This window comes from Rhincodon typus, chromosome 33, assembly GCF_021869965.1.
Source record: "Rhincodon typus isolate 14 chromosome 33, sRhiTyp1.1, whole genome shotgun sequence".
Taxonomy (NCBI): Eukaryota; Metazoa; Chordata; class Chondrichthyes; order Orectolobiformes; family Rhincodontidae; genus Rhincodon; species Rhincodon typus.
In genome coordinates, this window is record NC_063364.1 from 29,498,575 (window position 1) to 29,521,909 (window position 23,335).

At 40.0% G+C, this 23,335-nt stretch overlaps 1 protein-coding gene across 1 annotated transcript in view; it reads right to left on the reverse strand.

Annotated features, from left to right (window-relative positions):
• iqch (IQ motif containing H) overlaps positions 1–16,236 on the reverse strand; it is a 44,279-nt gene extending 28,043 nt beyond the window's left edge. Inside the window, exons 1-3 of the mRNA XM_048615758.1 lie at positions 16,210–16,236; positions 15,168–15,288; positions 11,253–11,539 (exon numbers count right to left, since the gene is read on the reverse strand). Coding sequence (XP_048471715.1) covers positions 11,253–11,539; positions 15,168–15,288; positions 16,210–16,236 — 435 coding nt within the window. The remainder of the gene's footprint in view (positions 1–11,252; positions 11,540–15,167; positions 15,289–16,209) is intronic.
• Positions 16,237–23,335: the final 7,099 nt, after the last annotated feature.

Below are 23,335 nucleotides of genomic sequence, written 5' to 3' on the forward strand. Positions count from 1 at the left end.
TATCCATCTTCTATCCGCCTCCCCCTCTCTCCCTATTTATTTCAGAACCCCCTTCCCCTCCCCCATTTCTGAAGAAGGGTCTAGGCCTGAAACGTCAGCCTTCCTGCTCCTCTGATGCTGCTTGGCCTGCTGTGTTCATCCAGCTCTACACCTTGTTATCTCATCACTAACACTACTAGCTTTTTAATTCCAAATTCATTTAATTAATTGAATTAAAACTCTCCAACCTTTTTGGTTAAGGAGAACGTTACAGCTATACTTAGGGAGGGTATTCCTGGGAGACGGTCCAGTGAAGTTATTATGGGTGGAACATAAAAATAAGAAAGGGATGATCACCTTGTTGGGATGATATTATCGGCTCCCCAGCAGTCACCGGAAAATTGAGAAGCAAATATATAAGGAGGTCGCAGATATCTGTAAGACAAATGGGATTGTAATGGTAGGAGATTTTAACTTGCCAAACATAGACTGGGACTGTCATAGTGCTAAGGGCTTGGATGAAGAGGAATTTGTTAAGTGTGTACAAGAAAGCTTTCTTATTCAGTATGTGAATGTACCTACTAGAGAAGGAGCAATACTTGACCTTCAGTTGGGAAATAAGGCAGGGCAAGTGACTGAGGCGTCAATGAGGAAGCACTAAGCGGCAAATGATCATAATTTTCTATTAGTTTTAAAATAGTTATGGGGAAAGATAGATCTGATCAAAATGTTAAAGTTCTAAATTGGAATAATTTTGGTGGTATTAAACAGCAACTTTCAAAAGTTGCTTGTGGATGCTATTCACAGGTAAAGGGAGAGTTGGGAAGTGGGAGGCCTTAAGAATGAGATAATAAGGGTTCAGAGACAGTACGTTCCTGTGAGTGTGAAAGGCAAGGCTGGTAGGTGTAAAGAATGCTGGATAACTAAAGATATGGAGGCTCTGGTCAAGAGAATGAAAGCATTTATCAGGTTTGGACAGCTGGGATCAAGTGAATCTCTAGAGGAGAATAAGGTAGAATAAGAGCATAAGGGCAGTAGATGTATACTTAAGAGGGAAATCAGGAGGGCAAACAGGAGACATGAGATAGCTTTAGCAAATAGAGTTAAGCAGAATCCGAAGATATCCTATAACTACATTAAGGGCAAAAGAGTAACGAAGGACAGTAAGGGCCTCTTAAAGGTCAACAAAGCTGTCAAAGTGTGGAACCTCAGGAGATGAATGAGATACTAAACAAATATTTTGCGTCAGTATTTACTGTAGAGAAGGACATTGAAGCTAGAGAACTTGGGGAAATAAATAGTGGTATCTTGAAAAGTGTCTATTTTATAGAAGTGGAGGTGCTGGAGGTCTTAAAACACATAAAGGTAGTTAAATCCCCAGGACCTGATCAGGTGTTTCCCAGAATTTTGTGGAAAGCGAGGGAAGAGATTGCTGGACCCCTAGCTGAGATATTTGTATCATTGATAGCCATGGGTGAGGTGCTGGAAGACTGGAGGTTGGCTAATGTGGTGCCATTAAATTAAGAAAGGTTGTAAGGAAAAACCATGGAACTATAGACCAATGAGCCTTACCTCAGTGGTGGGTAAGTTGTTGGAGGGGCTTCTGAGGGACAGGACTTACATGCATTTGGAAAGACAGGGACTAATTAGGGATAGTCAGCATGGCTTTGTGCATGGTAAATCATGTCTCACTAACTTGATTGAGTTTTTTAAAGAGGTAACAAAGAAGACTGATGAAGGCAGAGCGGTAGATGTTGTCTATATGAGCTTCAGTAAAGCGTTCGACAAGGTTCCACATGGTAGACCGGTTAGTAAGGTTAGATCACATGGGTTCTAGAGGGAACGATCCAATTGGATACAAAATCGGCTTCAAGGTAGGAGACAGAAGGTGGTGGGGGAAAGATGTTCTACATTCTGGAGGCCTGTGACCAGTGGTGTGCTACATGGATCAGTGCTGGGTCCACTGCTTTTCATCATACATAGCTACATATATGATTTGGATGTGAGTACAGGACGTATGGTTAGTAAGTTTGCAGATTACACCAAAATTGACGTTGTAGTGGACAGTGAAGAAGGTTATGTAAGAATACAGAGGGACCTTGATCAGATGGGCCAATGGGCTGAAGAGTGGCAGATGGAATGTAATGTAGATAAATGTGACGTGTTGCACTTTGATAAGGCAAACCAGGCCAGGACTTATACAGTAAATGGTAGGGCCCCAGGGAGTGTTGCCAATAAAGAAACCTAGGTTGCAGGTGCATAGTTCCTTGGAAGTGGAGTTGCAGGTGGATAGGGTGGTGAAGAAGGCATTTGGCACACTTGCCTGCATTGGTCACAATATTGAATACAGGAGTTGGAATATCATTTGCAGCTGTACAGGACATCACTGAAGCCACTTTTGGAATACTGCGTACAATTCTGGTTGCCCTTCTATAGGAAAGATGTTATTAAACTGGAAAGTGTGCAGAAAGATTTACAATGATGCTGCTAGGACTGGAGGATTTGAGATATACGGAGAAGTTGAATAGGTTTGGGCTTTTTCCCTGGACCATTGAAGCCTGAGGCGAACCCTTATATGGGTTTATTAAATTATGAGGGCATGGATAGGGTGAATAGCCAAGGTCTTTTTCCCAAGGTGGAGGAGTTTAAAACTAGAGGGCATAGCTTTGAGGAGAGACGGGAAAGATTTAAAATGGGCGTGAGGGGTAACTTTTTCATGCTGAAAGTGGTGTGTGTTTGGAATGAGCTGCCAGAGGAAGTGATGGAGGCTAGTATGATTACAACGTTTAAAAGGCATCTGGATGGGTATATGATTTGGAATGGTTTAGAGGGATACGGGCCAAATGCTGGCAAATGGTACCAGGTCAGATTGGGATGTGTGGTTGGCTTGGATGAGTTGGAGCAAAGGGTCTGTTTCCATGCTGTATGACTCTATGACCAAGTGTGTGGTGTCTTTGGCTCATCCAGGTCTATGGATTATTGGTCAAGTAACATAACCACAATGCCCACTTATTCAGGTTTCCCTGGGGCATCCATCAATGATTGCTCATGGCACAGACTACACTGAATTACAGATGGGAGGTTTACCACAATTTGAATTGATTACTAACACATTAAAAAAAGCTTGCTTAGAGAGCTCGACCTGTGCTACACATAACTTAGAAATAAGTGCCCAACAAGGTAGCAGTTCACCATGAAAGGATAAAAGTATTGTTTATTGAACAGTAGCCTATTCCCCATGGTCATACAATGAAGATGATGATGCAGTGGTCAGCACCACTACTTTTGAAAGCACAAGGTCAGATAAGTGGCTGTTAGCCCTACTGTGGAATGCAGACGGCCTTTAAATAAAAACATGAGTGCCAGCTGCATGGAGAGAACACAGCAATTGACTCAATGCTATGCTTCAGCTCCACTGTTCCTGGTTCTAGATGATGAAGAATTTTGCTTGCAGGATGGCAAAGACCAAGATGCTCCTTATTTCCGGTTTACGTTTTTTGTAATGTTCAATCATGGCACTCACAGATTCTGAGGCAAATAGGCTTGAAGTGGTCACCTTCAGTTCCGGTTTTCTTAACGGTGTCAACAGCCATTAATGCAGAAGGTATTCTGAACAGCCATCCATCCAGTGTTCCCTCTGTTTCACATAATGTCAGTTCTGTGAAATGCCATACAATGAAGACCTCATAGCTGCCTCCTGAAAACAGCCCTGACCTTGCAGAATGAGTTTTCAATGGTCCCTCCCTTTCCTAGCAGCAGAATCTTCAGACACCCCAGTCCAATTCTCTGGAACTCTTGACCCAAACCTCTCTACCTCTCTTTCTCCACCTTTAAAATGCTTCCAAAGTTCATTTTTCAGTCAAGCTTCCAATCATTAACCTCTTCCTTTCTGACCCAACACCACTGTGCCTCAGCTCATCTGCAAATGAAATCCTCACCATGATTTCATTACTTACAGAAACAATATCTGAAATTGCTGGAGAAACTCAGGAGGTCTGGCAGCATCTGTGGAGAGAAAGCAGAGGTAACGTTTTGGTCCAGTGACTCTTTTTAGAGCCTGCATCCACTGGACCCTGAAACGTTAACTATGCTTTCTCTCCATAGATGTTGCCAGACCTGCTGAGTTTTGCCAGAAATTTCTGATTTTGTTTCTGATTTCCAGCATCTGCATTTCTTTGGTTTTTTATTATTTCTTTTTCTCAGCCTGTTCTTCCTTCTCCAAGTTGTCGGTGTCTAAAACTACCAATACTTGATGTCTCCTGCTCTTTCTAGAATTGATTGAGTTTTGTACTACAGGCCTTAAACCAACTATGAGGCTTTTCTTAAACTACATTAAATATATGCGTACATGGAATACTTAAAGAAAAGACAGCTGCAAGTATGCCAGAAAAATCTTAGTGATTCTTTAACAGGGAAATTTTTCAGAATTTCAACACAGGAGAAAATAAAATGACCTCGCTTTGAACTGCTGCATTTCTGCTTTGTGAAGTATTTTTTGAGTGAATTGTACATACACCAAAGTAAAGGATGGGGAAGGATGCAATTCTGCATCATTTATCTTTCAGTTGCAATAATTATTTCTCAATTAAGTTTGGTTTGGGTTAAAAGCAGATTGAAATTTCCCACAAAGTATCTCACACGAACTGAGCCTATTACAGCACAATATAATTTTATTTGCTCAAACAACATTCTTTCTTTCTCACTTATATCTCATGATATTTGAACCATGGCACATGCCAGTCTTCTGCCTTCATTGTGGTGACTGCCAGCACTAATTTTGATTGAATTCTTTGCCACGCTTAGTGTTTCTGCTTCTGATATGTTTTATATGATTTACAAATTCAGTTTTAACTCTGTTGCAGCAGGGGAAAGGAGGTCAGTACAAAATGCTTCTGTGCAGAACATTGGAGACTGGGGCTGTATTAACTTCTGGGGTTTAAGAATATGTTACCAGTCTGCCTAAGACAGGTGAGGTGCGACTGCAGGTCTCTGAATAATTGGATAGTCAAGGTACATGTGGAGAAAGGAATTCCTGGAGTACCTTGCAGGAGGAGTTTCAGGGAAAGGAGGCCATGAATTTCCTTGTGGGGCCTGGATTAAAGATTATAACCAACCAAGGGTTAAATAGGGGAAGCAGGTTCTTTGACTAGACTTGGGACAATATTTGAAAAGTAATTTAACAACATTTGACCCAGACATGAAGCAAGGACAGCCAGTGGATTTTTCCAGTTAATTCAGCAGAGACTGTGGTCTGCAGCATGGACCTACTCCAAGGGTTGGTAAGCAGTTATGCAGAATGATAATGAAAACTTTATTCAAATTTACACTTTAAGACATGGATAATACTGACAAAACAGAATTATTGCTCAGAGATGATGAGGAGGTGATGCGTAGGTTGCTACATCACTTCACACCAAATTTCTTTGTTGTTTGAATGTAATTGTTAACCTGTTCTGCTTAGAAAGAAATTTAGCCAAGTGCATTAAATTTTGCTTCGATGATAGTTACGCTGTAATTTCTCTGCTACAAAATATTGTGGGTGAAAGCACTTATTGCTGGATTCAAAGGTTTCGGCTTCTCCCCTCTCACTTGGAGTTTTTTTTAAATGTGAGAAATCAGAATGAGGTGTCAAAACTTTGAGTGCTGGATGCCATTGAGATTGAAGTAAATTAAAGGCCTGGGAAGATGTGTTTCTTTTCGTTACCATCTGTTTGGTTGTTGCTGACAATTGCGGTGAGTAGTAAAACATAAAATTCTTACAATTTCACAGAAAGTAACAACCAGAAAAAGATCTCCAAGCATTTCCTTACAATGTTGGACCCTTAGTCACACATATAACAACAACTTGCATTTATGTAGGGAGATTAATATAATACAATGCTTGAAGGTGTTTCACAACAGGATTAGAAAGCTAATCTGACACTGAGCCACAGAGGGAGACATTACAGCAGATGACTAAAAGGTTGGTCAAAGAGTTAGGTTTTACGGAGTGTCTTAAAGGAGTGGAGAGACAGATAGAGGGGATGAGAGATTCACAGGGGTAATTCAAGGTAGACTGAAGACATGTTCATCTTGATGATGAAATAGAACCTTGACAGTTAAAGGCATGGCTGCCACTGCTGGAGTGATTCAAGTTGGAGATTCTCAAGAGGCCAGAATTAAAGGAGTAGTGTTAAGATAAACGTGGAATTAGTGATCGGGTGATGCCATGTTTTGATTTTGAAACTCTGAAGATAATGAAAGAAAGACTTGAGGGAGTTGAGGAGCTCCATAGTTTTGTGATCCTTAGGAAAAACCAGTAGGATTAGTAATGAATCAATAAATGCTAACTTTGACACAGTGATCATGTGGGAGGAGGTAGTGCACACGGAGGAGTTTGAATGGGGTGGGATGGTGTAAGAAGAGAGGCATGAAGGCTATTGTGGTATCAATAAAAACAAACATTAAAAGCTGCAACAGGAATTTGAGATGGGGTGGGTGGTTGGGGAGGTTGTTAGTTGCCCAGTATGTTTGCTTTACATTATTATTTATTTTTGCTTGGCCTGAAGGCAAAGAAACTCACAAGTGTTAGTAGATCATATCTGAAAAATAGGGAAAGGGATTTTTTTTTTAAAGATTTGTGTATAAGTGTGAAAATGTCTAATTTTCCAGACCAGTGCCACAGATAGTGTTCAATGAACAGGCCCATGTAGACTGCCACCTACTGGTCAATATGCAGAACATAAAAAAGCTTCATCTTGCAGGAACTATATTCCACGACTACTTTTGCATGAATGCATTTAGGTTATATCATCTCAGAATCATTAAAACCCTAGTTTATGAAAAGAATATGGTAAATGAGTTACATTTTCAATTATCATATTCTAGTTACGGTATAATTATATTTAATTACATTATTAAGCTGTATGAGATCTCTGTAGTTATGTACTGCAGCACTGTGTGGTGAATGTGGTATGTAGAGACCCAACAGTGTGCTATATACATAACAACAATTGTTAATGAGCTCAAACAGAGTTACTGATGCAATACCAAGGATCAAATAGTTCATCGGGTATTAGGAATCAGAGGAATCTTGCTGGGCCTCACTTTTCCTCATGCTACAGAGCAGGATCAGTTACCTCCATATTCTCCCATTCAGGAATAACAAAAAATAAAACAATTCAATAGCCCAAAAGGCTGTCTGACAAAAGAAATGACAGCAATCTAAAGTTGAGCAAATACTAAAGTCATTTCAAATTTCATTCAGTGCTCCTTGCAGTTAAACGTAGTGCTTGCTGAGGGGTTAGCTTCTGTTACAGAGAAGGGGACCCAAGTTAAAGCACTTGGTCATCACCAAATCTTGGTTTGCATCCCTATTCTGACACAGAAGCTATACATTCAGACTCTGTAGTGAGGCAGGCACCATTTATCAGCAGGTATCACAGTTGGCTGAAGCAGCTTCTAATTATGATTCAAATGTTTAAAATGCATGCTTTTTAAAATTCCCTGCATATTTGTGTTACATACATTTAATAATGTGGGATTTTAAATTATAGTTTTATCTTCAACCAAGAAATCTGGATGAAGTGTCAAGGCTCACGGTGCAGGACGACATTAAGAATTAAATGAATTGGAAAGAATATGAAATAAGTGAGGTAGTAGTAATCTGGCAATGGTAGACTTGACATCAAAAGGGGTAAAAGTTGTAGAAGGGAGGTTAGGGATGTTACAAGGTGTTGGCAGTACAGAAACAGGCCATTTGGCCCAAAAGATTAATGCTGTTTATCCTCCACAAAAGCCTCTTGCCATTCCTTCTTTATCTAACCCCAATGTACCTTATTAGTTTTTTCTGCTTCCCATGTTTAACTAGCTTCTGTTTCAATCTAAAACAAAATCAAAGAACTGTGGAAGCTAAAATCTGAAACAAAAACAGAAAGTGCTGCAGAAACTCAGCAGGTCTGGTTGTATCTGTCAAGAGAGCGAGTAAACATTGTGAATCCAGTGACACTTTGTCAAAACATTCTAACAAAAGGTCACCAGACTTGAAACGTTAGCTGTGTTTTGTTCTCCAAGATACTGCCAGACCTCCCGAGTTTCTCCAGCAGCATCTTCTGCTTTTGTTTCCACTTCAATCTATCCCTATTTGCCTTGCCTGTTCCCTGTGGTGTTTAAGTTCCACATTCTAACCAATCTCTGGGTAAAGAAGTTTCTCCTGACTACCCTGTTGGATTTATTAGTGACTACTTCTGAAGCCCAGTTATTTAATTACACTAAACTTTAATGGGTTGCTTGTCATAAACTTGGCCTCTCATATTCAAATAGACTTACAAATAGCTGTTAGTGACTTATTAGGCGATGGTGCACACTGGTTGGTGTCAAACGACACAAGGCAACAACGTGGCAGACTGAATTATGTTCCAATCCCTTGGGATAATTTTCACCACTGCTGTCCAGGTGATAATGGTGGAGTGGATCACCCAGCATTTTCATTCAACTGATTGGCAACAGGCACTTGAGTGATTCACCTCACTAGATTACTGCCAAGTATTGAAGATGAAATTATACCCATTCCAACCTGTCATTACAATCATTAATTGCTTCCTTTATACCATAACTTGCATTTACAGAGCACCTTTAATAAGATAAAACATCCTGATATGTTTCACAGGAACAAACTTTGATTCCCTTGCCTAACAAAAATCTACCTCCACTTTAAAACTGTTAGGTGGTCCCACCTCCTTTTGAGGCAGAGGGTTTCAAAGTGGCACAGCCCTCTGAACAAAGAAAAATCCCCCCATCTCTATCCTAAAAGGGTAACTCTTTATTTTAAAACAGTGTCCCCTAGTTCTGGACTTTCCAACAAGACAAAACCAAGATCATTCAGGATCTTATCGATCTCAATCAAATCATCTCTTGCTCTTCTAAACTCCAGTGAAAACAATCTTTCCTCATAAGACAACCTGCTTTTTCCAAGTATCAACCTCCACTAAACTGCTTCCAACACATTTATATCCTTCATGAATTACGGAAATCAAAAATTCAATTCCTCTCAATTTCTCTTGCAATAAAAGTTAGTATTCCATTATCCTTCTTAATCACTTGCTGTACTGCAAACTAATTTTTTTGTGACTCATGCACCAGAACACCTCCACATCTTGGAATTATGCACTCATTCTCCATTCAAATAATACTTTGTTTTTTGAAAAATTATTCCTGCCAGAATAAACAACTTCACGTTTTCCCACATTATATTCCCATCTCCCAGATTTTTGTCCACTCACTAAGCCTATGTATAATAATTTCTTGGTAGTACAAAACAATCAATGTTGATAAAAAGAGACCAGAAGTTGAAGTTTTTTTTTGCCATGCACTCATTCATTGTCGTGCACTTATTCATTCAATGGGATGTGGGTGTCACTGGCTGGGCCAGCATTTATTTCCCATCTCTAGTTACCCTGCGAAGGTGATGGTAGCACACAAGAAACATATTTGAACAAGGGGACATCCTTTTATTCAGCATGAGAAGAGAGTGCTGCGTGGTTGGGCCATCACTGGTCAGAGATTTAGCGAGGGCAGTTACCCGCCAAGGTAAATTCTCAGACCAGCCCGGAAGACTCAGGGTATTGCCATGGGGATGCAGCAGCGATTGACTGTCTCCATGATTTTTTTAATTGAAAAAGGTCGAAACTGCGTACTAATTCCTTTTACCTATCAAACTGAGTCACATGTATTTATATATGCAACTTCTAGTACATACAAATGCGTCATACTGCAAGCCCTACTGATGATATTAAATTGGGTTCTGGTGCAACTAGTAGCACATAGTTTTAATAAATGAATTTCAATAGCAGAATCACATATAATGGTGGATATAATTTTCTGAGACTTGTGAGCACGGAAGATTGCAAGATTGACATGTAACTGTTGTTGCTGCATCACCGCGTCAATGATGGTCCAAACAATCAACACTGTTTTCTCATGTTATATAAAATGATGTCTCTTTTATCAAGTCTGTTTCTTGAGTCCTAATTCTGATGATTGCAAAATAAAAAGTTTCAACTTTTTGTCTCCTTCTACTTATAATCGGTCTGCATCCTTGTTATGTCATCTTCACATTACACTTTCCTACCTATCTTTGTGTCATCTGCAAATTTGGCCACCATGCCTTCGACCTCCTCATCCAAATTATTAATATAAATTGTAAAAAGTTGAGGGCACAGCACACACATGGGACCCCACACACAGTGTGATGAAAATAAGAAATACAGAAGGAATCATGATTGATGGAGCCAATTCTAACTTATAATTTGCTGCCTCAGCCAGTACCTCATTCAACACCACAAATTGATCTTCTGATCAGTGTGGTTAGTGCTTCTGTGTGTGGTCCCCACACCCACCACTGCAAGAGCTCTGCAAACAATTTCATACTATGTAGCAGAACTTTGTATCAGTGAAATTCATATCTAAATATTTCTAGCCACCGTGTTTTACTGTTACAAAGGCATTAACCTATTTAAAGCTGATTAAGATCCACCCTCATTTCTCAACAAGTGAAATGACAATCATTAATTGTGCAGTCATAACTGACAGTATCTAAAACAAAACAGTTAACACCATCCCCACACAGAGTTAAAACGTTGTAAAAACAAGTAACAACAGAGCAGAGAATGATGTGAAATCTTGAATACTCAAGTTCAGGTACCAGCTGTAAACAAGCTTCCTTCTTATGGTTTATGGTATCAACCAAATACTTTGACTTTTCTCTTTGTACCACAAACTAAATGTAACAGCTCTACATTTCAGTTGAGCCTAAAACAGCACCAGATCTGGGAATAACTTTGTGATCAATCTCACTTATCTATTACTCTCTAATTCAAGAGAATAGTATTTTAGGGGCAAAGTAAGCTATTTTCCACTCAGTTAAACTATTCTTCTGGATCAAGAGCCACTATAATTATTATAGACCTGTTAGAATGAATCTTTAAATGAGTATTGAGCTAACTTATCACAGTCAAATATAAATGTAAAACAGCACTAATAAAACACAATTTAATTAATTAAAATAATACTTATGATATTAATGTACATCCCACACGACAAAAGCCAGCCCTTTGAATTTGCAATCAGTTCACTGACCTGAGAAGATGGATTAGCTTATTTGGTGAATTTTACAGCTGATATGTTTGCAACGCTTCACATTATTTTTTATAATCTCCTTTTTTTCATAGTCACCAAGGGATCTGGATCTTTATTAGTCGGTCTGATAAATGAACTTCAATTTGTGTCCATCTCACCTGCTGCTCCATTGTAAGTGGATGTATGAAGGTCGCCAGGTCAATTGAGAAGAAGCCTATGATTCCTCTGCATTTACAGGCCTCAGCGATCTTTACACACACTGAGTGTAGGTTGCCTGGATCCACAGAGCATTGTGGCACGGTGGTGCCCCAACATTCCAGTGGGCTTTTGGAATGGATCTGATCCCCACAAGAAACCATCGATACCTCTCCTGTTGGTTCTATGAGCATGTCGATGGTAAGATTGGTCACACTGTCTGAGGGAGGGTACGCTTCCACCACACCACCTAGGAGAAGAGGTGGAAATCAGTCAGTACCTGATGGAGGGGGAATTACTTGAAAACCTGACAATTCAGAATATACTCTCAACAGATATTAAGTCAAACAGATATTTCAAGATTGATAAGTAGTTACCATATTCATTCCTTCTCAAATAAAGAGGATTCCACTGAAATAAGACTTTATGATTATAAAGTTGCCTGCTAAAGGTGGTAATGTGTGTGTTATGTCTATTTTTGCAAAAGTTCAGAATTATTTATATTAGCACCATTCTGCTTGAGAAATGAAGGAGGCTTCACCATGTTGTAGGCCTAGTGCAGATTAGGTCAGAAGTTTGGTTTAGATGAAGTGCATTAGATCTCAGCATGCCAGAATACCATCCCTGTCATCTAACCTTGACTACAACTGGGTGTTTATTAAATTCGTTCAGTGTCCTTGCATCATCCATGCTACTTGTCAACTGTGAAATTAAAAATGATTATTATTATGACAACATATGACAACAGTTTTTAAATACTGCTTGCTTTTGCAAATGCTATTTCTGCCCCCTTCTTGATTCCAAGCACTTATTCTGAGCTATGCTTCCATGGGTACTGGGATCCTTCTTTTTAATTCATTCATGGATATGGGCTTCGCTTGCTGGGCCAGCAGTTGTTGCCCATTCCTAGTTGCCCTTGAGTGGTGGTGAACTACCTTCTTGAAATGCTGCAGTCCATGTCATGTAGGTAGACCCACAGTGTCGTTAGGGAGGAAATTCTAGGATTTGACCCAGCAATATCGAAGGAACAGCGATATATTTCCAAGTCTGCACGGTGAGTGGCTTGGAAGGGAACTTGCAGGTGGTGCTGTTTAATTGTATCTGCTGCCTTTGTCCTTCTAGATGGTAGAGTTTGAGAGTTCGGAAGCTGTTCTCACCTAGAAAGTCATTACTAACGCATTAGTTTTAACAGGGTGTGCTTTTTTAAACCATGGAAGTTACTGTAGCAAAATCTAATCCTGTTCCCATGTGGCACTTGCACATTTTCCAAACTGGGTTGTCACAGTGATCAGAATTGGCTTCTCTGACCGATTTATTTTCACCGAGAGTAGGCAATGATCCCAAATGACCCATGGTGTATAAGCTAAGAGAGCACACACTAAGGATCAACCCAGTGACCACCAGGTCGGAATAGTTCAGCGACATACTGAACACCCAATTTTATACTGCATGTCATTTCTAAACCAAATGATAAAACACATTTTATGAAGATCACAAGAGGAAAATTTTACTTGATTACTAACCGAGTCTGAATGATATTGTGTACTTAACTTTATATAACACTAGAGAAAACATTTAAATATTACTGTTATTAAAATAACGTATTTTCTTAAATTTTAAGCTGTAATATTGCCATTTTAATAGTTGTTAACAGGCTCTCAGGAGCATTATTCCGAATAGAAATTGCATGGCATTAGAATTGAGTTGCTAACTGAGATCAAATTCTGATGAAATTCAATATCCATCATGAAAAAGATGCAGCAAATCTGCACTGGAGAATAGATTACCAGTTTTTAATGTGGTTTTCATCTCTGCGTGTTATCATTTACAAACAAAATGAAAAGCAGCCAAGCAAACACATCCACAATTCACGTTCCGGTATACTTGCTCCAAGCTGAATTAAAGAGTTTCTAAACATGAAAAATATTGGAGCTGCGAGAACACAATGCAACATACAGAAAACATTTCCAATAATGATGAGCAAACACTTTAGATTTGAATTTTTATGTTCTCTCTCCGGATCTCTTCCTCCAATTTTTCAAAATTGGACATGGCACTGTTTTATTTTGCTAAAATGGTGCCGTCAAGTTTCTTTCTGTCATTTAAACAGAGAATAATGGATACCTGGCAGTGAGATAAAGGCTGTAATTGAATCAAGGGACTCCAGATGGCCTGTGTATAGAATAGTGGATACCTGGGAGTGATTACAAGGCTGTAATGTAATTGACGGGTTTAAATGGTTTATTTATGTAGCCTTTTCTTTGGCACTGTGCCATCAACAGCACCTGTGTGTTACTCTTGCCACCAATGTTACCCCATAGTATAAGGACCACAAATTTTGTAGCTTTTGGCCCAAATTTGTGGGTTATTCAGAAGACAATCCACCCCTTCTGGCCTCAGTCCTCAAAACTGCAAGAAGGAAGGATGGAGGCCATAGGTTAGTGTGTGAATGCTCACGTGAAGTTTCACAGTTCATCTGGACATGTAAACACACTGGGTAATATAAATGCATTTCTTACTTATCCCTTCTCCTCCTGAGGTGAGGAGAAACCTTTCTCCTGTAGTGGTGGATTGTAAAAGGGAGTCTTGTAGAAAGATTGTAGAAAGAAAACTGATTACATGTCTGCAAGTGAGTTTACAAGTTCTCCGAATAGGAGGGGACTGAGCTTATCTATGAGACTTGAACTTTCCTATGGTGCTGCAGGCTGGCAGGATGTAACGTAGGGAACACAGCTATCCTAGGAATGAACAGTACAGGAGTGACAGTGGTGAATATTCTTGAACTTTGCTTGATCACCTCTAAGGATTAGGGAGTGTTCTTATAAAACTATTACTCAGGAAATTAATGGCTAGAAATGACTTTTTTGATACAGAAGTTGTGTTCTTCATTAATATCATTAAGAAATTGCATTTGGGCCTTAATGCATTGAGTGGAATCCACAGATGTATAGATTATGTATGATCAATACAAAAGGATAAGCTGAATGCAACTGCTTTGTTCCACTTTTCCTCTAATGGGAGTTTTACATCTCTGTGGTGAACTAATTTCGAGAAATTGATTGCTTGATAAAACAATATTTTATGAACAGTAAAAAAAAGTAACTGTTCTTATAACATTCAAATACTACAGCAAAGAGGGACAAATCAGACTGAAATGCATTAGTTTCTCAAGGTAGATTGGGGTTTATCTAGTGTACAGCTGAAACTGGTCAACCGTCGGAGTTGAGGTAATTGTTCTCAGCCTGGGAAGGGTTGTCAGGGCAGGTCTGGATTCAACTGTGATGTCCCTAGGCAGGGATAGCCTCAAAGTTCGCCTGATGAGTTGCAGGAGACCACCTGATACCCATGGAAGCACACCTCAGCAAGAATGATATCTACTGAGCAAGGGGAATGGGGAGGAATTGGCATCAACAAATAGACCACTACCATGGTTGGGCTGGTTTTTTAAAAAATTCATTCACAGGAAACACTGGCAAAGCCGGAATTCATTGTCCTTGAGAAGGTGTGCTGTCAGATTTCCAGCATTCCTCATATTTCACTTTGAACTGATTGTGGGAGCTTGCTGTGCACAATTGATGACTGCAATTTCTAAATTACAACGGTGACTACATTTCAAAGGTAGTTCAATGGCTGTAAGGTTACATAGTACATACTCTATCTGTGAAAGTTACTTTATGAATGAAAGTTATTTCTTTTGTAAAACATTATAGTAGCTCTCCATAATAGTAATTTTAGGTTGAGAAGGAACTATTTGACTCATAATATTCGGACAGATTCTTTGTAGATCTCCAGATGCTAATAATCTTTGAAGAAGTTATGATCGTAACAGAATAACATCGCAATAAGTCAATGTGCAGACAGAAGAAAAAATTTCATACCTTGACAGAGGAACATCTCTAAGAACTTTTCCCATGTTGGGAATATTTTCTTATTAGCTGGTTGTGCATGCTCTGCCAAAATTCCAGGCAACTCCCCTGATAACTTCAGCTCAGCGGGTTCCTATGCAACACATGAAGCATCAACAGAGATTATACATAAGAAAGTGAACTTTAAAATCCTTCAAAATGGAAATTGGAAGATTAACACCATCATGTCAGCCACACACAGCAGCAATTTGTTTGCTATTACTAACATCATTTCTGTATCTTCATGTTAAATTTCTCAATTCCCCTGTTTCTTTTTCTTCACTCTTAAGGGACATTCCTGGCTACATATATACATATAGAAATTGGAATCTCTCTGATATCATGCACAAATGTCCATGTGTTAGGCTACTTGACATAGGGTATTTGCATACAACCTAACACTGGCTTTACTTTCAACAAGGATCAATGGACAACGAGGTGTCGTAGCCATTTTCTTCACCCCCAACAGAAGGCTGGTGCATCCATAATCACTGGTACAGCTATGATTAGTTAAATCAAATGCAGACTCTGGCACAGTTTGGTCAGTACCACACTACATGGTTAATTTAGCCATTGCATTCTCCAGAAAACAAATACTGGCTTTTAATTATGTCCCGCTGTTAGGATTTTTTTTTGTAATTTATTATTACAGACATGGCCTGCTGTTTTCTGTTGGTTGCACCTGCTGAGTATATGATGTGGTAAAGGAAGTAATTTAACATTCATTCATATAAGGAATTTGAGCTCATCATTTAAGCTAATGCTCAATCTCAGTGCGGAGGGAGTGCCGGTCATGATGTTATTTAGATGAGATGTTGAATGATCTCACAGTCCCAGTGGTGAGTGTAAATATTAAAGATTCAATATAACTATTTGAAGAACAGGGAGTTATCTCAAGTTCTTGGTCAAGACGCTTCTTTTAACAGTCATCACTAGAAACAGATTCACTGTTTATTACTCCTATTGCTCTTTGTAGGATCTGCTGTGCACAAAGTTTGATAAATCCTACCCATACCAAATCTTGCTCAACTGTCAATCTCATTTTGCATGAGCTGCATCAGAATTTAAATTCTTTCTTGGCCTTATCCCTCCCCATCTCTATAGCAGCAGATTTGCATTACGTAGAGATGAGAGTGGCTGAAACCAAAATGATCTGAAAATCTTTGGTGACAAAGAATCATTATCAATATGTCACATGTCAAGATTTGGAGTGAAATGCAAATGCTTTTAGGTCTTTGAGTGGAATTATTAGACTTCAGTTCAGTAGAAATATTAACTTTCCCTTTAAAAACCGAAAGAACTGCGGATACCGTAAATCAGGAACAAAAACAAATTTGCTGGAAAAGCACAGCAGGTCTGGCAGCATCTGTGAAGGAAAAAACAAAGTTAACGTTTCGGGTCTGGTGACCATCAGAACGGAGAAACGGATCACTTTCGTTCTGAGGAAGGGTCACCGGACCCGAAACGTTAACTCTGTTTTTTCCTTCACAGGTGCTGCCAGACCTGCTGAGCTTTTCCAGCAAATTTGTCTTTGTTAACTTTCCCTTTGTTTACCTTCTATTACTGTCATTACCGGACTAATGTATTTTTATAAAATTACCAAAATGCCCTCAGAATTTAATGCAATCAGTGCATAAAATCAGGATGAAGTCAGGGGGCATGCCAGGGGCAGCACCAGGCATGCATGAAAATGAGGTGTCAACCTGGTGAAGAAACCAAACAGAACTACTTGTATCACAATCAGCATAAGTCACCTCCACCAATGAGATTTTTGACCAACACCATTCACGACTACATGTAGCAGAACTGTAGAGCTTAGATCTTATCCATTGGTTGTGGGATCACTTAGCTCAGTCTATCACTTGCTGCTTATGCTGTTTGGCATGCAAATAGTCCTGTTTTGTAGCTTCACCAGGTTGATACCGCATTTTCAGATATGCCAGGTGCTGCTCCTGGCATGCCCTCCTGCACTCTCCTTTGAGCCAAGTCTGATGCCCTAGCTTGATGGTAATGGTTGCTTGGGAGATATACTGGGCCATGAGTTTGCAGATTGTACTAAAGTACGATTCTATTGCTGATGATGTCCCACATGAATGCTCAATCTTGCGTTGCTAGATCTGTTCAAATTGTCATAGACAGATGTATCTGCAGCATACTTTTGTCTTTTGTTAGTTTTCCCATAAATTGCTGCCGACCCAGTCTAGCAGCAATGTCCTCTAGGATGTGGGCAAAGTGAGAGGGTAAAACCTTGGCAGATGGAATATAATGTGGCGAAAGGTGAAGCTATGTTAAAAGTTATGCATTTTGGCAGGAAGAACAGAAGAACTGAATATTATTTAAATGGAGAAACACGGACAAAATTGCAGCATAGATGGATTTGGAAGTCCTTGTGCATAAAGCATATAAAGACAGCACAAAAAGTTCAGCAGATGATATGGGAAGCAAATGGAATTCGGGCTTTTATTTCAAAGGAAATGGAATATAAAAATAGGGAGTCTTGCTAAAACTATACAAGGACATAGTTAGACAGAACCTAGAAAAGTGTGAACAGTTTTAGGCCCCTTATCTAAAGGATACACTGCAATTGGAGACAGTCCAGAAAAGGTTCACCACGTTGTTCCAGGCACAGAGGGATTTTCTTTCAAAGAGAAATTGAATGGGTTGGACTTGTGCTCATTGAAGTTCATAAGTTGAAAAGGGATTTTATTGACAGATACAAGTTTCTTAAGGGGCTTGACAGGGTAGTTTCAGAAAGGTTGTTTTCCCCTGTGGGAAAGTCTGGGATCAGAGGGCATCATCTTAGAGTAACAGCTCACCCATTTAAGACAGAGATGAAGTGGGTTTCTTTCTCTCAGACAGTAGTGACTCTGTGGAATTCTTTACTGCAGAGGGCTGAGTATTACCATTATGCATATTCAAGGCTGAAATAGATGGATTTTTAACCATAAGACCATAAGATACAAGAGCAGAATTAGACCCTTTGGCCCATCAAGTCAGCTCCACCATTTGATCATGGCTGATACATTTCTCAACCATTTCTCTTCCTTTCTCCCCCTAACCGTTGATCCCATTATTTATCAAGAATCTATCTATTTCTTTCTTAATACACTCAATGACTTGGTCTCCACATCCCTCTGCGCCAATGAGTTCCATAGATTAACCACCCTCTAGCTGAAGAAATTCCTTCCTTTCTGAATTCTAAAGTGTTATCCCTTCACTCTGAGGCTGTGCCCTTGGGCCCTAGTCTCTCCTACTAGTGGAATCATTTTCTCCATGTCCATTCTATCCAGTCTCTCAGGATTCTGTAAGTTTCAATAAAATCCCACCTCATCCTTCTAAACTCCAGTGAGTACAGACCCACAGTCCTCAACTGCTCCTCATACGTCAAGCACTTCATCTCTGGGATCATTCCTGTTAACCTCCCAGGCCGGCACATCCTTCCTTAGGTAATGGGCCCAAAAATCAGTGAGGTGATCAAGATATTTGGGAAAAGAATATACTGGCATTGGAGGCAGTCCAGAAAAGCTTCACTAAGTTGTTTCAGGCATGGGGAGATTTTCTTTCGAGAAGAAGTTGAGTAGGTTGAACTTGTGCTCATTGAAATTTATAAGAATGAGAGGTGTCAGAAAAGTGGAATTGAGGAATCTCACATCAATCATGATCTTATTGAATGGTGGATCAGACTTCTGTTCCTATGTCTTATGATCTTGTAGTGACTGAATAAAGGTTAGCCAGCTGAACCTCATTGAATACAAGTTTTCTGATTGAGGCTGCTAATCTGGTCCGATCAGGGAGCCCTGGCTGACAGATATAAAGGGGAATGTCAGAGATACTGCCATTCTGACAGCTGACTCTGAATGAGACAGTACTAGAGTTAAGGACTGTTCATATGCAATATAAAGGGTGACTTGGTGACAGGATAAGCATTTCTTACATCATGCCTTTATTTAGGAAGCTTGACTTATTTGACCCTGTCGTCAAGGACTGGGCCCAGTATATATTAAAAGAATGCATTATTTTTTCTGGGCAAACGACATTGTGGGAGATGGAAAACAACAAGTAATTTTCCTGACAACCTGTGGAACCACAGCTTTTTCTGTTATTAGGAGCCTAATTTTCCAAGGCACATTTACTAAACCTTTCAAGAATTGACAGACATAGTTAAGGCATATTACAACTCCAAGCCTCCTCTAATTTTGAGATTCTATCATTTTTACTCTGCAATTTGAGAACCAGGGGAATCCATGTTGGGATTTTTGACTAGATTAAGATAACCAGCAGAAACCTGTAACTTTGGTTTAACCCTTAATGAGATGCTGAGAGCCCATTTGATATGTGAGATTAATTATGGAACTGTGTGTGTAGGATGGGCTAAAACTGTTGATATTCGACAGCTGCATGATCTTGAACGTGTCCTATGAGCATTCCCGTATGTGCTGCAGACAGCACAATTAAAAACTTGTTCTCTGTACTAACAAGCAGTTTTGTCTTCTGTATTTGCTTTCTCCGCACTGGTTGTTTGTTACACTGTATAAGAGAGTTTCATTCCAAGAATTGGACTTCGCCTTGGACCGGGATCGCGAACGGTGCCAGGAATGAACAGAAATTTATAGGTCTGCTTGGATATTGGTGCAGACATATATCTCACTTGACCACATTACTAAGACCTTTATATGCCGTTACTTGAAAGAAAGCTCAGTTCAAATGGGGTGATGAACAACAGAAAGCATTTATGGCCACTAAAGAGGCCGTAGCAATAGTACTTCCCTGGTTCCTCGGATAGCTGGCTTACCCTTTGAATTTCAAGTATCAGTAGTACAAGACGTAGCAACATGGAGCTTATGGCAGAGAGAAAAGGGGAAAGCAATACCTTTGGGCTTCTGGTCCAGAAAACTGACCGAGGCAGCTACGCGTTACACACCATCTGAAAAGCAACTTCTGGCCTGCTACAGAAGGGCAGACTGGTGAGGACAAAGTGCTCCTCAGACCTGAGTTACCAATTCTGATGTGGGTGTTACCTGACGTTGTGACCCACAAGGTTGGTAAAGCCCAACAAAGTTCCATTGTAAAATGGAAATGGTATATAGCTGATAGAGCCAAGAAGGGGTTGCCAAACTCCATGAAAAATAGCTGAATACCCACCAGGTGAACAAACTCCAAGTCATGACCAGACCATACCTGCATCTCCCATTCAATGGAGCGTTCTGTTCGAACAACTGCCTGAAGATACTCATCACTGTGCTTGGTTCAATGCTGGATCAGCCACCTGGAAGAATGGCCGAAGGCAGTGGTGAGCAGCTGCATTTAATCCCTCCACATAGATGATTATCAATAGTGAAGGAGATAGGGGATCAAGCCAATATGCTGAATTGGCAGCTGTGGTCCTAGTGCTGGAAGAAGAGAGTCAGTGTCTGCACATGTAAACTGACTCAAGGGCGGTGGCCAATAGAATGGCTGTATGGATGCTGACCTGGCAGTCACATGACTGGAAGATTGCTGGAAAGCCCCTGTGGGGAACAGAACTATGGAAACAAATATGGGCAAGGGCACAGCACATGAAAATCACTGTGTCCCTTGTTGATGCCCATATGAGGGATGGTTCGCAATCCACTGATCACAACAATACCATGGGTGGAATAGTAAAAGCCAGAAAGGTTGAAGATGCATCCAAAGAGTATCACACTGGAAAATGGGCTCATGAAAAATCAGGACACTTAGGGTATCACAGCACTGTGCAATGGGCAAGAGATCATGGTTTGCACATACCCACCGACTGGTAAAAGAAGTCATTGGCAGGTGTGAAATATGTCAAAAGGTAAAATACGTATTGCTGCCAGAAAAGGCAATGGCACAAATCAAGCAAGGAGATAAACCTGCTCAAATCTGGCATATTGACTTCTGTTGGCCCCTTACTGTTATAACAACACTATCAATATCTATTAACCATTGTAGATGCTTCCTCTGGGTTAATGTTAGCATTCCAGGCAACCAAAGCCAATCACAGTAACACTATTAAGGGCCTAGAACAGTTGATATCCTACTATCGTAAACCATCAGAAATACAATCAGATCATGGCTCACACTTAACAGGTCAAAAGGTGCAGCAACGGGCTGCAGACAATGGGATACATTAGACATTCCTTACTACCCTCAAGCAACTGGTCTTGTAGAACAAATGAATGGGCTATTAAAGCAACAAATTAAATTATTTATCTAATCATATGCTACAGAGGTGGCCCAAAGTGCTGCCACAGGCATTATATAATCTGAACAATCGGTGTCTAAGAGGAGGGACACCCATGAGTATCATGAGAAGGTGGCTAGTTCCATTCTCCCAATAAATGTACAACATCAGACGACCTTTGTACAGGGGGAAACATGTGGGTACATCACCCACCTGCCTAAGCTTGGTGAGATATTTGCCCACGGACAAGGTGATACCTATTGGATATTGATAATGGGCCAGGAAGCACCAGAGTGTATAGGTGGAGGGAAATTAATGAAAAGAGAGTGAGTTGTCAAAGATTGTAAACTGATAAGATATGATTTCTTCACAGAAACATGCAAATTTATTACAAATGGAGGCTGCTGTGGATGATTCATCAGTTGGCAACTGCTATACCTAATCTCACCAAAAAGGCCACTGTGGTCATTAATTTGATGATACACCCTGTTGTTATATTATTCGTATTTATGACAGTTATTTTCATTGTAATTTTAATTTTCTGATGTAGGTTACATAATCTTACTATACATTCTTCCATGGCTGTCACTGATTTGTGTCTGCATTTGCAATTGTAACATGCACTGTCAAATATTGTCAGGGGTGGATTGTACAGGATGGGCTGAAGGGCTAAAATTGTTGATGATATTCGACAGCTGCATGACCTTGAATGAGTCCTGTGAACTTTCCCGTACGTGCCGCAGACAACACAATTAAAAACTTGTTTTCTGCACTAGCAAGCGGTTTTGTCTTCCGTATCTGCTTTTTCTGTGCTAGTTGTATGTTACACTGTATAAGACAAAGACAGTTTCGTTCCAAGAACTGGACTTCACCTTGGACCGGGATCGCAAACAGTGCCAGGAATGAACCTAAGCCTCCAGAGCAGCTGTCAGTCGAGGAGTCCCCGACAGGCAGAAGGGCATGACACTTATTGTTTGTTTTTCCTTTCTTTTCCATTTTTTAAAACTCATTATTACTTAATAAACACCCACATTTAAGCAAATTGCTGTTGTCGAGTTTTCTCTTAAATATATTTAACCAAATCCAAAAGAACAGCTTGGATTCACCCTGTGATCCAAGACACTACTAGCAGAAGCTCAGTTGGCTTTATCATTGGGAAATGCAGCAAGTTGAGCATATGAGTTGCAAGGTATTCCAAAGGAAGTGGATACCCTTGCCAATCTGACTGAGCTTGGGGAACACCACTTCTGTGCAAGCAACTGCATAGTCTCACTCCGGTCATATCCTGATCAGAGGGCCCACAGCAAAACACCAAAACAAAGCCAAGCTTCAGTCAAACAGTAAAAATTTTTTTTCAGGATCCTGGTTGGCAACCCATTATAGTTGCTGCCTGTATGCAGACTTGACACAGCTAAAGACGTCTACTAGATCTAAATTGAGTACGATAACTCATATGGTGGTAGACAGGAGAGTTCATACCCTAGAAAGGCCATTGACATCTGGCTTGGAACAGTTAAGTTGCTTAGTAATATCAAAATCAGAATCAAACAAAATAAATTGCTGATTAAATGGTCATCCAGTTTTAATAGAGGTTGATACCAGCACAGCCACATCAGTGATCCCAGAACAAGTTTTTAACAAAATTTGCTCTGGACTCCAGCCCTTAAATTTGCACAAGACCTTGGATAGGTTGAGAATCTATACAGGGTAACCTTTGCAGATTAAGGGTATAACTTCGGTTCCGGTCTGTTATGAAAAGCAGCTGGTTCAGTTGCCACTGATTACAGTAAAAGGCTCGGGCCCAAGCTTCTTGGGGCAAAGTTGGTTATGAGAGATTCACCTAGATTGGCTCAACATTTTTCAATTAGAAAATGACTGCCTGAATGAAGTCTTAATTAAATACCTGGAAGCCTTCCAAGAAGGTCCAGGGAGTATCAGATGAGCCAGGAACACCTAT